At 48.7% G+C, this 13,690-nt stretch overlaps 1 protein-coding gene across 2 annotated transcripts in view; it reads right to left on the minus strand.

Annotated features, from left to right (window-relative positions):
- The window catches only part of pxylp1 (2-phosphoxylose phosphatase 1), a 26,607-nt gene extending 13,194 nt beyond the window's left edge, over nucleotides 1-13,413 (minus strand). The window contains exons 1-2 of one of the 2 annotated variants that reach the window (XM_032504902.1): nucleotides 13,286-13,413; nucleotides 11,844-11,990 (exon numbers count right to left, since the gene is read on the minus strand). In XM_032504902.1, coding sequence (XP_032360793.1) covers nucleotides 11,844-11,925 — 82 coding nt within the window. In that variant the 5' untranslated portion in view covers nucleotides 11,926-11,990; nucleotides 13,286-13,413. Of the gene's footprint in view, nucleotides 1-11,843; nucleotides 11,991-13,273 lie in introns of both variants that reach the window. The other variant, XM_032504910.1, reaches the window with a different exon arrangement.
- Nucleotides 13,414-13,690: the final 277 nt, after the last annotated feature.

Here is a 13,690-nt window from a genome sequence, read left to right on the forward strand (position 1 = left end):
GCGGGTGCCCCAGGTTTCGGGAGACGGAGAGCGCTCCAGCGGAAAAGCATCAATCGCCGTCTCGGAGGCCCAATCCCCCCAAGGGGTAGGAGGGGGACCCTCCCAAGAGGGGAGGAGTGGAAACCGGTGATGGAGGCGCCGTCAATAGAGCGGGAGTCACGGACTCATGCTCGTCGAAAACGCCGTCCTCCATGCGCTCCAGGTGCCGCCGTTCCTTTCTGTCTGCCCAGCTGCCGTCCCCGTCCCCCGCTAGCCTGCAAACCAGAAAGCTTCCGCCCGTCAGGTTCTCTTTTAGACGACAGGCGGCGCAAAACTGTTAGTGATGCGTGCGGGTGAGAGCCGGCCGGCGTGAACGGCACCCCAGCAGGCCTGCAACGGTGGTTGAGGTCCGGGACCAAGATTTAGCCGGTCCGGCATGAGGGGGCAGACAGGGCCCCGTGCGGAAGGTCCTTGAGCTGACTTCATACTGCGAATTGTGAATAAAAAGTGGGAGTTGAACAACTGTTCCGCTCTGTAATATATGCAGTAAATGCGGACGTAGTTGAGGCCCCCGCTGGGCGGCTAGGGCTTGAAAGAATCTTGGCACGCATGCTCGCCCGTTGCGAGGCCTGCCTGGGTGCCGTTCACGCCGGCCAGGCTCTCACCCGCCACGCATCCTAACAGTTTTGCGCCCGCCTGTCGTCTAAAGAGCTAACTCGACGGGCGGAAGCTTTCCTGGTTTGCCAGGCTAGCGGGGACGGAGACGGCAGCTGGGCAGACAGACAGGAATCCCGGCAACTTGGAGCCGCTGGTGGGAGAGGGGGCGGACGGCGTTTTCGAGAGATCCTACGCGCATGAGTCCCGACTGACTTCCGCTCTCTCTGCCATCGCCTCCATCACACGGGTTCCCTTTTCCCCCCTCTCCCCTCTGGAGGGTCCCCCTCCTCCCCCTTGGGGGGATTGGGCCTCGAGACGGCGATTGATGCTTTCCCGCTGGAGCGCTCTCCGTCTCCCGAACGGCCTGGGGCACCGCCCGAGCGGCCTTCCCATTTGCCTCACCCGGCTCCAGCCTCCACCGCTAAGGCTCTCTTCGCCGACCTGCGCCGGAGATCACTACGAAACGGCGGAGTGGAGAGGCTAGCGCTCGGCTGGTACTGCCAGCCCCGCTCGTCGCCTTTGTTGCGCGTGATGTTTATTCAAGGAGCGCCCTCTTACACCCCCACTTGGCCGCGCTTCGCGGAGCTTCGGCCATTTTGGGGAGGCTTCTCCCAGCCGGGGAAACTGAAGGCTCCCGTCTTCGCTATGCCCGTTTACCTCGGGTCGCGATACGGACGCAGGTTTTCCTCAGTCCCTCCCTGGAGGGAGCCTGGCGTCCATTTTGCTCCGAAAGCTACTTTCTTCAGCAACCGAAGCCACCCGCCCCCTCTCCCCAGGATCAGTGTGCGCTCAGTCACTGACCGGGCCCACCAATGTGCCGCCCAGGGCTGGCGGCACAAACAACATCCCTTACTGGCCTTCGGTCTCCCGGTGCCCTACTCCGGCGCCCTCCCCTCGAAGCTTGCCACGGAGATTGGTAAGGCTATGACCGCCATCCTTAACCTGACACGGCGTCCACGGTGGCGCTGTCCAGGGTGATGGCTTGGCAGACTGTGGCCCAGCGAAACATCTGGCTCCACATGTCTCAGCTGCCAGCGACATAAGACGCGAGCTTCTGTACGAGCCTCTAGCCCCCATGGACTATTTGGGCCGCCCTACAGACTCCACGTTCTCATCTCCATCAAGCGCGCGGAGGACGCCGAGCGGCTTCGGAGGCTCGGCTCGTGGAAGGCTCCTCCTCAACAGCACCCACCGTCGCCATGACAACCGCCCAAGCGAAGCTCCCCGCAGATCGGCTGCGGCTAGCGTCTTCCCAAGCTTCGGCGTCGGGGCCCACACCCGGTCCCCCTCCGCAGCACAATACGATCCACACGGCCGTCACCTGCACGAGGCCGAGGACATGAGAGCGGCCCCCACCTGGTCCAACCCGCCTCCCGAGCCACCCAGCAACAGCAGCGGCGGTGGCAATGACGGGACTGGGGATCGACTTCCCTCTTCAGTAGAGTTGGAAACACAACGGCCCTTAAGGCCACTCCTCCCATCTAAAGAGCGGTTTCCCCTCAGTCACAGTCCTGTTTGCTCTAACATGGCACTGTTATGACAGTTGTTCCACCCAAGCACACCAGCCGTCGCCGCGAGCGGGGCGCCATTGCGTCCCCGCTGCGCAGGCAGGCGGAAATGAGCTCTCCCCGGTGGACGACGACCTTGTCCACCCACCTCCCCCACGGCGGCGACCGGCCACTGCCCTTTCGAAAAAAGCCCACCATGGGCTGGGCGACGCGATCACTCGTCTCGCCAAGCGGCGGGATGGGCTCTACGCTCCCTGGTTGCCATGTCGTGAAACACACTCAGACATGTGCTCGCCCACGTCAAGTGCAGCGCGGCATGGATTGGTTGACACACGGGACTCGGGATGTCAAAGCTAAACACGGGGTTCAACACTCCAGTTCGCCTCCCCCCGCCCCCTTTCGCGGGTGTGTTGGAGCGACGGTGTCATCCTGCAGATCAGACCAATGACGTCAGGTAGAGGGGTTGCTGACGAGCGGAGCTATTTCCCGCATCCCTCCGGGAGGAAAACGAGGGTTTTTACTCTCGCTATTTCCACCCGAAGAAGTCAGGAGGACTGCGTCCCATCCTCGACCTGTCAAAATTCAACCGGTATGTCATGGAGCGCCCCTTCCACATGCTCACCATCAGGCACGTGTTGAATGTGTGCGCCCCAACGAATGGTTTACATCCGTGGATCTGAAAGACGCTTACTTTCACATCCAAATCATTCCCGCGCACAGGAAAATTCCTGCGCTTCCCTTCCAAGGGGCCCGTTCCAGTTCAACCGGCTGCCGTCTGATACTCACTAGCCCCCCCACCTTTTCCAAGTGCATGGAAACGGCGCTCCAGCCTCTACGGGAGAAGGGCATCAAGTCCTCTTTTACTTGGACGATCTGCTCATCTACGCCCCCTCTCGGGACGGGGCGCGCTGCACACTATGGAGGTTTCTGCAGCACCTACAAACGCTGGTTTTGCCATAAATTGAAGAAGAACGCCCTTGTCCCGCACAATCGATAGTTTATCTGGGCGTAGACTTGAACTCGATCAGCATGAGAGCCAGGCTGTCGCACCGGCGGAAGCCCTGACTTCTCTGGTGTCCCGCTTCAGGCCCGCGCACGACAGTGTCAGCGCTGTCAGTTATGCGGCTCTTGCATGATGTCCGCGCACACACGGTGGTCCCCCTGGGTCCTCTCACACATGGAGGAAAGTCCAGGGGTTTCACGCCAGCGGCTCGATCCCATTCGCCACAAATGGCGAATGCTGTCCATCCCTCATTCCCTCCAATCAGACCTGGCATACTGGGAGTCCCCAAACCCGTCTTCCGGGGTTCCCCTGGGCAGAGTGACGTCATATGTGACGGTGTACACAGACGCGTCCCTCACTGGCTGGGGGGAATGTGTGAGTCACAGGTGGTGGGAGGGGCTGGCCTCCTCCCCTCTCCCTCACATAACTGCCTGGAGCTGTCCACGGTGTTGAAGGTGTTGAAACACTTTACACCAGTGGTGACGGGAGGCATGTTGTAGTAAGGACGGACAACATCACGGCGGCGGCATTCATAAACCGCCAGGCGGCATACGCTCAGCCCGGCTGTTAGAAATAGCCACGCCTCTTGCTGTGGGCGCACAGCCACCTGCTGCTCTCAAAGCAGTATATATCCCCGGATTTGAACCGGGCAGCCGACTTGATGTCGAGGGGGGGGCCCTCCCACAACGAGTGGAGATAAATCCCACTATCGTTCAAACGTTATGGAGCAGGTTCGGGGAAGCGGAGGTGGATCTGTTCGTCTTCACGAGAGAACACACAGTGCACACTGTGGTTTTCCTTACGCGCGGGACAACCCTCCCTCGGCGTAGACCTTCTCCCAAACCCTGGCCAAAACCCTCCTCTAATGCTTCCCCGGTCCCTCTGATCCCGCCTCCTGGAGCGCTCAGGAGGAGGATCTGTTAATTTTCTGGTGGCACCGCGAGCGCACAAGCGCGTCCTGGTCCCAACCCTCGTCGAGCTGTTGGTGCTCCCCCTGGCAGATTCCGTGGCGGAGAGACGCCTATCGCAGCTGACGGTTGCGATCTGTCATCCCCCAGTGATAAATCAGAGGCTGTGGGGCTGGTTGCTGAGCGGGAACGCTTAACGAGATTAGGCTTGCCCCCGCCGTGGTACCACTATCCGGGCTCCAGAGCCCCCTCTACCATAGCAGGCTCACGCAGGGCGCTGGTCTGCCTTCCAGCGCTGGTGCACGAGAGGGACGCAGACCCCACATCGTGTCCCCTACCTCTCGTGCTGACGTACCTACAAACTCTGGTGGATAATGATTTAGCTCCATCTACAGTCAAAGCATACGCAGCAGCCATCTCATCCTGTCACGAAGGTTCGGTGAGAGGACAGTTTTGCGCTCCCTGGTGAAGCGTTTTCCAAGGGTTAGGGTCAAAAACCGGCTGTTCGCCCCCTCGCCCCCCAATGGGACCATCTTGGTGCTCCGGCTCTGGGGAAGCCCCCCTTTGAGCCCTTGGCACAGCTTCGCTCAGAATGCTGTTGCTTAGAAGCTTCTCCTGCCCTAACGTCGGCCAAAAGAGTGAGTGATTTATGTGCACTGTCAGTTTTCTCCGTCCTGCCTCTCCATTAGGGACGGGAGCGCACCACCTTACAGCCAAATCCTCCTTCACACCGAAGACTTTAACTAGTTCTTTTCGGTCAGGGTGTTTTCCCTCGAGGGTTTTTCCCCCCACTCACGCTAACGGTGCGGAGGAGGCTTCCCACCGGTTGTGTCCGGTGCGCGCTCTGTCACAATACATTTTACGCACGGCAAATATCAGGAAAACTCAGCATGTTTGTGCATTATAGAGAACACTCCCGGATTAGCCCTCTCAAAACAGCGTCTGTCTCACTGGCTGTGCGAGGCTATTACCCAGGCTTATAGCTCGGAAGGGAAAGAGCCCCCCCAAGACATTCGGGGTCACTCTACGAGGGCTCTGTCGGCGTCTGCGGCTCTATATAAAGGGATGGCAGTAGCCGACATTTGCGCGGCAGCCTCCTGGGCTTCTCCGTGCCCCTTCATCCGCTTTTATCTGCGAGATATGTCTGAATCTTCCATGTCTCATGCGGTTCTGTCCACAGTCAGTGACGCGTAATGCCGCGCTGAATGTGCACAAAAAAAAAATTTCCTTCACACCTAGTGCTGCAATGACCCTACTCTGCTGTCTCACCTCTCCTGTATCTGGGGTATTTCTTGTGAGACACAGCTCTTATCTCATACCTTGTCATAATCATGTTGCATGCACGGAGGTAATCATGTCTCTCCGTTGCATGCGCGACAGGGTCATCACGCTTAACCCCATTAATCATTGTACTACTGCATCATTTTGCGGGCCACATGAACCTTTCCGCACGCCTTGGCAGGGCAGCTTTGTCAGAAGAATGACTCTGACTAGCCTCTGTACATTGTTGCTGGGGCAATGTGGTGTATGTTCGGCTTGTGGACCTTGTGCCGCAGGTGGCATTGACTACATCAGCTTCGCCCTAACCCAATAGCGTAGCCCTTAGAGGCGAAGCCTATACGAAATAGAACGTTAGTTACTTTGGTAACTCCAGATTCTATTAGTATAGGCGTAGCCCTCTAAGGTCGGGCCACCTGCTCCTAGAACATTAGTTGAAGAAAAAGCTGATGTTTTTGGGAGTCGAACAATGGGTCCGCTCTGTATATATGCAGTAAATGCGGACGTAGTTGAGGCCCGCGCTGGGCGCTAGGGCGGGAAAGAAAATCTTCACGACTGCGCATGTGCGAAGGGATAAACCCAATATATTAGTATAGGCGTAGCCCTTAGAGGGCTACGCCTATACTAATAGAATCTGGAGTTACCAAAGTAACTAACGATCTCCCGCTCACAAACAAATGTGTCAGCTATTGCCCCAAAGTAATAAGAGGATAATGTATCCAGTGTGCTCATTTACCTGACTCCAAAGTGCTGTGGGATGGTAGCACTGTGGTAACCAAAACCCAGAGGAGAAACTAACAAATATTGACACGACTAAGTACTGTGTGTGGGTGGCAACCTGCATCTGTCCATCATTATAGACCTTCTAGTTCTCAAACAAACAATTTTACACATCACTCAATCACATGCCCATAAATAGAATCCCTTGTTATCTCTTGCTCACATGAAACTAATCAAAACTATTAACAAGTAGAGGAGGCAGAACTATGCAGCTTTATAAATGTGAGCACAGTTTAACATTCTCCTTGGCATTTCATTAAAGACTAACAATTAGTGGAAAAGCTAGGGATGTACTGATGAGACCGTGCTATCTGAATCCTTTCATTTGGAGTACCTTCTCATAGGGAGTGTGATCGGATTTATTTTTTGTTTATATTTATTTAGTGTCACAGTGGCTCAGTCATGAGCATCATCCCTCACAGCAATACCCCATCACTCCTGTGTGGAGGTTATTCCTGTGTGTTCTCACCTTATCTGTGTAGATTTCCTCTATATAGTTCAGTTTATTCCGTTAATTAGGTGAACTAAAGACTCTAAGTTGCCAGTACTTGTATATGTGTACGCCTGTAGTTTAGTTTGACCAGATACAGAGGAACAAGCCATGTACAGCCATGGTAGTGTATGTACATGTGAGCTAAATGCTAACATCGGCATACATTGATAAAGCTTGTTTGCGGGTGTTTAGCAGGTGTGTTTACCATGTTCACCATTACAAAGTACAGTTGTGAGTGATGGAAATGTTAGTAGTAGTAGTTAATAGTTTTGCAGGTATTTGATCATACACGAAAGAATTGGACCTGAAAATTTTGAACCTGATGGCACTAGATAATCATCTGGAGACCATGAATGTGTGTATCTAAAATGTGTTGTGGTTAGATAGACTAGATCGATAGAACTGTCAGATCTACGACAGCACAGTCCCTGTCAAAGACAGCACAGTCCCTGTCTCAAACAGCACAGTCCCTGTCTCAGACAGCACAGTCCCTGTCTCAGACAGCACAGTCTTGATGATGCATTGCTTGCTGACATATTATAAGGCAGATATGATCAGGTCATCACAAAATGTCCTTTGACAATACCATTTAAATCATTCAAGAAAACTATAAACCTGAAAAGTAGCCATTGAAATAAAGTGCTTGATTTGTAATTTAAGGGTGCCATGGTGCTAGCGGTGGAGGGGCACTCCACCTGAACAGCAGCGTCTCCAGCAACACAGAGCTGCCTGTGGACGTCTGTCTATAAATAATGGCGAGGGAAACTATCAGCGAACGCAGCAGCCGCGTACAGATGTATCGGCTGGCGTATAAAATCGGTCTATCACTACAGAGAAAGGGAACTATTTTGAGATGATAGCAGTAGTGAGGGTACAGGTAAAGCAGAGCTTGATGGGAGTTAAGTGCTCCATGAGTGATAGTAGATTCACAGTGAGAGGGAAATGTCATGGGAGGATCTAAAAGGAGAAATAGAAAGGTAAGTTGAATGTTAGCAATGAAAGTGGTTTAACCACTGTATTAAAAAGAGCTGGAATAAAATAAATGCGCATTTGAGAGAGAAAAGAGACAGAAGTTTACACTTAAGACCCAAATATGCCTCAAACGAAATGCTGTCCAGATAGTTTGATAGCAGTGTGACTTATCTAAAGCAATTCCACCAGGAAGTGTTAAGTGTTGAAAAGGCAGAGCTCCAAGCACTTTGTAAACTCTTTCCTCCACATTCCTCCCATTCCTGCTTTCTACAGTGTCAGCACCCACCGTTAAATCAGACCAAATGCCCCTGTGCTGTCTCAGAGTGATCTCATGAAAGGGTGTATGTATGACACACTAATTTGTATGGCATTATTGGCATGTTATCAAGATGCATACTCGCTTTTTAGCGTGTATATTAACGTTGTTTTGCCTCCATTGACTTACTTTACCCTGCAATTTTATGTAAATGTACGCCGTAGCGAGTAGTACAAAAATCCGCTTAGGGAGGTGGGTCATGGTGGTGGATGGGAGAACACGGGACTTTCACCCGGGAGTGTCAAGGTTCCTGAACTTAACCGCCGCATTCTTCTTTCACTAAACCCCACCCGTTCTTCTTTTCCTTTACTCAACCGTCGTTCTTTTAGTAAATCCAACCCCGTTCTTCTCTTCCTAAACCCAACCCAGCCCGCGTGAGATGTTTTCTAAACTAAATCGTCCCTTTCTTCTCGCGATAACGCGCCACGTGGTGTGTATGTATGGATGTATTTACATACACGCGGATCTGAATGCAGCACAGACATACACGTGGATAGCTCAAAATGCGTACAGAGAACACGCCACTTGGCTAAAGAAAGTGGGCCTGTATGTTTACGCAAAGTCATGTTGTCACGTTGGAGACAAAACTGTGCTGTCTGAGACAGACTGTAGATGTTGATGAAAGCCTTTTACCCTAGCACAGTTAACCATATACAGTGCACCCATCCATATGATTCACATTGCACACATAATCTGGGTGATATGAATGTAAGATGATTGCAGAAGTGACACTGATCAGTGTTTTTATTTATTATTTTTAAAGAAATGGCAGAGCAGATTCTGAAAACAAATCCAGTGTGGCAGGGTTTACATTTTTATGATCTAAATTGAAGGAGCAAAAGCAGTATCGGCTCCAAATGTCAGCTCAGCTATTGGCAGCCTGTATCGGTCATTTGCTAAGGCTGATGAGAGAAAAACGGTATCGGCACAAAAAATTGGTCGATCCCTATTTCTGTGTTTCAGCCACCTCGGATCTTTCTCATGCAGTTGTCCTCTCTGGAGTGTCTCTGAGCTCTGTCATCACTTTCCTCTGGGAGTCCCTGATGCCTCCTTCAGCGTGGCTATTGCGCCCTTTGCCGCCATGTTTGCTGCCATCACGGTTTTAATTTGAGGTAGCCTGGAGCCAGCGAGAGGCATTTACTCTACCATCCATCATCATAATCCGTCACTCAGTCTCTCTTGATAATGGTCCACACACAATAATACATGAATGGGTTTTTCCTAAGAGCAAGGGGGGGGACAGAAAATACTACAGAGACACAGATTACAGACTGAAATGCAGACAGTGAAAAAGATCATTTAAAAAAAAATGAACATAAACATGGTGCAAAAACATGGAAGCTGACTGTCTTTTAAACATAACGAGAAATCCCATCCGCTTTCATTCCATGCTCGAATCCTTCTCAACAGCATGTGTGATGAATAAATGATAACAGCGGCTTTTCTCCAGCAGTACCACCAACTCCTCTTCAGGAGCTCTTCGAGGGGGCGTGAGGAGACGGAGTCTCAAAATTACCGACGACCCAAATCACATCCTGTATAGTAGGCTTGAGCTGATGCCTTCAGGCAGACGGTACAGGTTACCAAACTGCAAGCTTGACAGGTACAAATTTTCATTTGTGCCGCTTTCAAATCAAATTAATGAATAAGAGATAAGATGCGTTTGTGTGTGTATTGGCTGCAAGGATGTATGTATGACTAATACTACTAAATATCACTTGTGGTACTTAACGTTATGGTTATAAGATGTGCAATGATAGGGTACTGGTGCTATATATATATATATATATATATATATATATATATATATACACACACACCCACACACACACACAACCGTCAAAAGTTTGGGGTCACTTACAAATTTCCATTGCACTCCATTATAGACAGAATACCAGCTGGATCAGTTGCATTGTTTTTTAACCAGGCAGCAGTTTTTCAGATTACATAATGTGCTGACATAATTGCAAAAGCGTTCTCCAACGTTTTTTCTAGTTAGTTTTTTAAATGATATCAGATTAGTTAACATAATGTCCTTGATGATTGGAGGAATGGTTGCTGATAATGGTAATTTAGATATATAGTAAAGATCAGCCACCCACCTCAGATCAGCTGGTATTCTGTCTATAATGGAGTGGAATAGAAATTTGTAATGACCCCAAACTTTTGACCGGTAGTGTGTGTGTGTGTGTGTGTGTGTGTGTGTGTGTGGGTGTGTGTGTGTGTGGTGTGTGTGGTGTGTGTGTGTGTGTGTGTATATATTTATTAATATTATATACATTATTATATATATATATATATGTTTTTATACTGCAATCATGTTTAACATTAAGTGCAATACGAGGGGGAGGATGTGCTATGGATTCTGTTCTGTTCTATGAATGTGAGGAAAGGTGGCATTGGATGAGATTATGTATGATTATGTTCTGTGTAGGTTAAGTGTATGTTTATTGTGTGTGTGTGTGTGTGTGTGTGTGTGTGTGCGCAATGTGTCGCCATTTGTTTCTCTCGAATGCCCAACAGAAACTTCTCCTATAGGAGACAATAAATGCTTATCTATCTCTCTTATCTTACCACCGATCGAAAAGTAAACTTACTTTAAAAAACTATATCCTTATTAGTAACCCTAATGTTAAGGGAAGAAACCTGGAGACAGTATCAGCTCTAAGAGACACGTTATCTCATCGTAAGGTCTTTTGCTGCCTCAGAGTTTTACAAAAGAAGAAGATTACAGGGCAGGAAATTAGAGTGGGTTTGATAGGGAGGCATTAATAATACTTTAAACAGCAACCTCCTCTTGGATGGTCAAGCACACGTTATTATGTAGTGGAGGAGGGAGAGAGCGATGGCTGGGAAAGCAACTGTGTATTTGGGGTCGCAAAGTCCAAACACTAGACAGGTATGAGTAAGACCCTACTTGCTCTTGCTATCTGTTTTACACCTCTGATCTTGCATGACATTTAAAGCAACAGGCGAGGAGAGATAAAGAAGTAGAAGTGGTGCTGGGTTGGCTCGCTGGTGGAGCAGGCGCACACGTACTAAGGGGTTTATGCCTCGACGCTGAGGTCCAGGATTCGAGTCTGATCTGAGACTATTTCCTGCATGCAAGGCGGAAAAGCCCCCCAAAAAAAATCTTAAAAAAGAAGTGACATTTTTCAGTATGCCAAGCTTACACATTACACAGCTGATGAAGGACAAAAAAAATTGGCAAACATACAGTCCAAAATACCAGCTCTTTCACACTGGATTTCACTCACTGTAATTCTGTTTTTAAGAGAGCGTGATCCATACGAGTCTAATCCTATATGCTTTTCCGGACATAAGCTTACAATCACCACAAACACTTTGACTGCATTGTTTTTTTTGTTTGTTTTTTTAGGAATCCAGTACAAAGTAGCTTAATCTTGCACATTTTACATCAGAATACAAATTTCCATTTGTACTGCCCCGCCTGCTTCATCGCCCAATGTTTTTCCAATCACTCCTGTGAGGCTTGCAGTGCAAGAGAGACAGTCTCCACTTACTGAGCTGTGGTTTCCTTGCATTCACTGTGGCTGGCAGGGATACACCGTCTAGACAATACTTACAGGGGATGCTGAACAATGACTTGATGGGGGAAAGACACAATTGCGTACACCTAGGCATTTCACAGTCTCCCCGAGGGTTTCAGAGCATCTAGAGCCCCACTGCTGGTGCTGGATATTTATAGGAAGACTACAGAGGATTGTGCTTTGTTTTGGTATGAATGGGGTTCTCTTGAATGGAAAAGAAACAAAAGGATATGCATACATGAACAAAAACACACATGCAAAGAGATGGAATGAGCAACTTGTCTACTACACATAATCATTTTTTCACATAAAAATCAGAATACTTGGCCAAGGCTTTAGAGCAAGAATGAATATGTAAGGCAGTAAACGTGAGCATAAACATTAAAAAGTACACTTACAGAACTGGAGGCTCAGGCTGATGATGGCCAGTGCGGCCCCGCCCACCACTACCAGAAGGAGGAAGCGGTTACGAGCCAGCATCTTATTATGTGATTGGTCCTGGTTGCGGTCCGTCAGCCATCCAGATCACGGCCCATCCCTGCAGTCTGGACAAGAAGACATACGTTATTAATTCCCAAGGGACAATTGGGGGAAAATGTATATAATAGTGTGGTAACAATTTTAGTTTGTTTCTCTCAATTGAATGCCAATCTATTATCTTCGGGCAACTGGTTAGGAGCTAAATCCAGTTAATATATTATACCCATAATTATTTTCATAATGACTATACAATGTCTTAGGTTTCCAGTGTCACACACATGTACAGCACTGTAACAGCCTGTATAATTTCCACCACAAACCCAGCAGTTAGACATGTCCATGAATAGTCCGTGAAGCAGAAATATGGGGGTGGAACAAACTAAAACTGCAGTAAATGAATCCCTGCACAATAACCTACCATTAGGCAGTCTAAAAATACTCCCAGCCCAGAGAGTTGAAGCCTACGTCTAACCAAGAGACAGTAAAATGAAGCTTTAGGCAGAACTGGACCAACAAATATGCCCCTTCTGACCCATTTCACTGGCTGCACCACACCAAACACAGTCACAATGCTGTCAGTTTAATGCTGTGGTACTTATCAGAAAGTAATTAGCCAGTCAAACATCACACATAGCTTTAGCGAATAAGGGAGATAAAGGGTGGTTTGTCATGCAACCAAACAAAAGATAGGCTACTTATTGAAATGAAATATCGACTTAAATCCATATCTGTCACACTGGTTGCTATCGCCATACGGCGAATTTATATTATGGTTTAACGACATGCTACTTTCCATATTGTTTGAATGGCGACATGAAGAGTGGATTCCTTACAAGTCTCACTCTAGACTGACGCTATGCGTTTGTCATTTAGCAAAGCAAAACTGAATGTGAAAACGGTGACAATGTCTTGAACAGAGAACTGCACGTAGCTTAACGTTAATGGAGGAAAGTGTACGGTTGTGACTCTGCTATAACTAGTTGGCTAACAGCTAGCTACTTACATTCGTTAATCGTGTAACGTTAACGTTACGTTAGCTAAACAATGCCACTGACTGGCTTATTGAGAACACTGCACATGGACCTATCGATAGTGTGTGTGCTATTTTGGACGTAACTTAACTTATTTATCTCTACTTGTTGCTTCCATGTGCGGGACTCGAGACATGTTACCGTGCTGATGTGTAACGATAGCTTTGTGTTGCTCTCCACCGAGCGAGCAACCGATTAAGAAAGAAATGAAAATGCAACTTCAATAGTAGTACTGATTACAGAAAACGACCAAACAAACAAACACTAAATGCATATGCCTGAACGCCCAAATTAATCAACAAAATAGCATTTCTTACATGCAATCCTACCTGCAGGATCCGGGTGTCTTCAATCAGACAACTGGCTTGAACACTTGAATCCAGCGCTATGGTGTCTCCGGTACGAGCGACTGCAGACGCTGCCGACCGAGGAGCGCGAAGACCGGTGTCAAGTCACCCACAACACGCAGGACTGTTTCCTTTGACATCTTAAAAAAAAAAATATATATATGTATATTCATGTTGGAGACATATATATATGTATATATATATGTCTCCAACATGAATATGCTGCCACGTTTCTTTATATTATAATATTTTCAGAGATGGCATACAAATAAAGCAACCACTCTAGATCATCCAAATTAAATATCCAACATTTTTTTGTGCCCTTTACAGACACATGCAACAAAGAGAAAAATAATGAATTTTTGTAATTCATTATTTGTAATCACC

The sequence above is a fragment of the Etheostoma spectabile genome, chromosome 3, assembly GCF_008692095.1.
Source record: "Etheostoma spectabile isolate EspeVRDwgs_2016 chromosome 3, UIUC_Espe_1.0, whole genome shotgun sequence".
NCBI classification, from domain to species: Eukaryota; Metazoa; Chordata; class Actinopteri; order Perciformes; family Percidae; genus Etheostoma; species Etheostoma spectabile.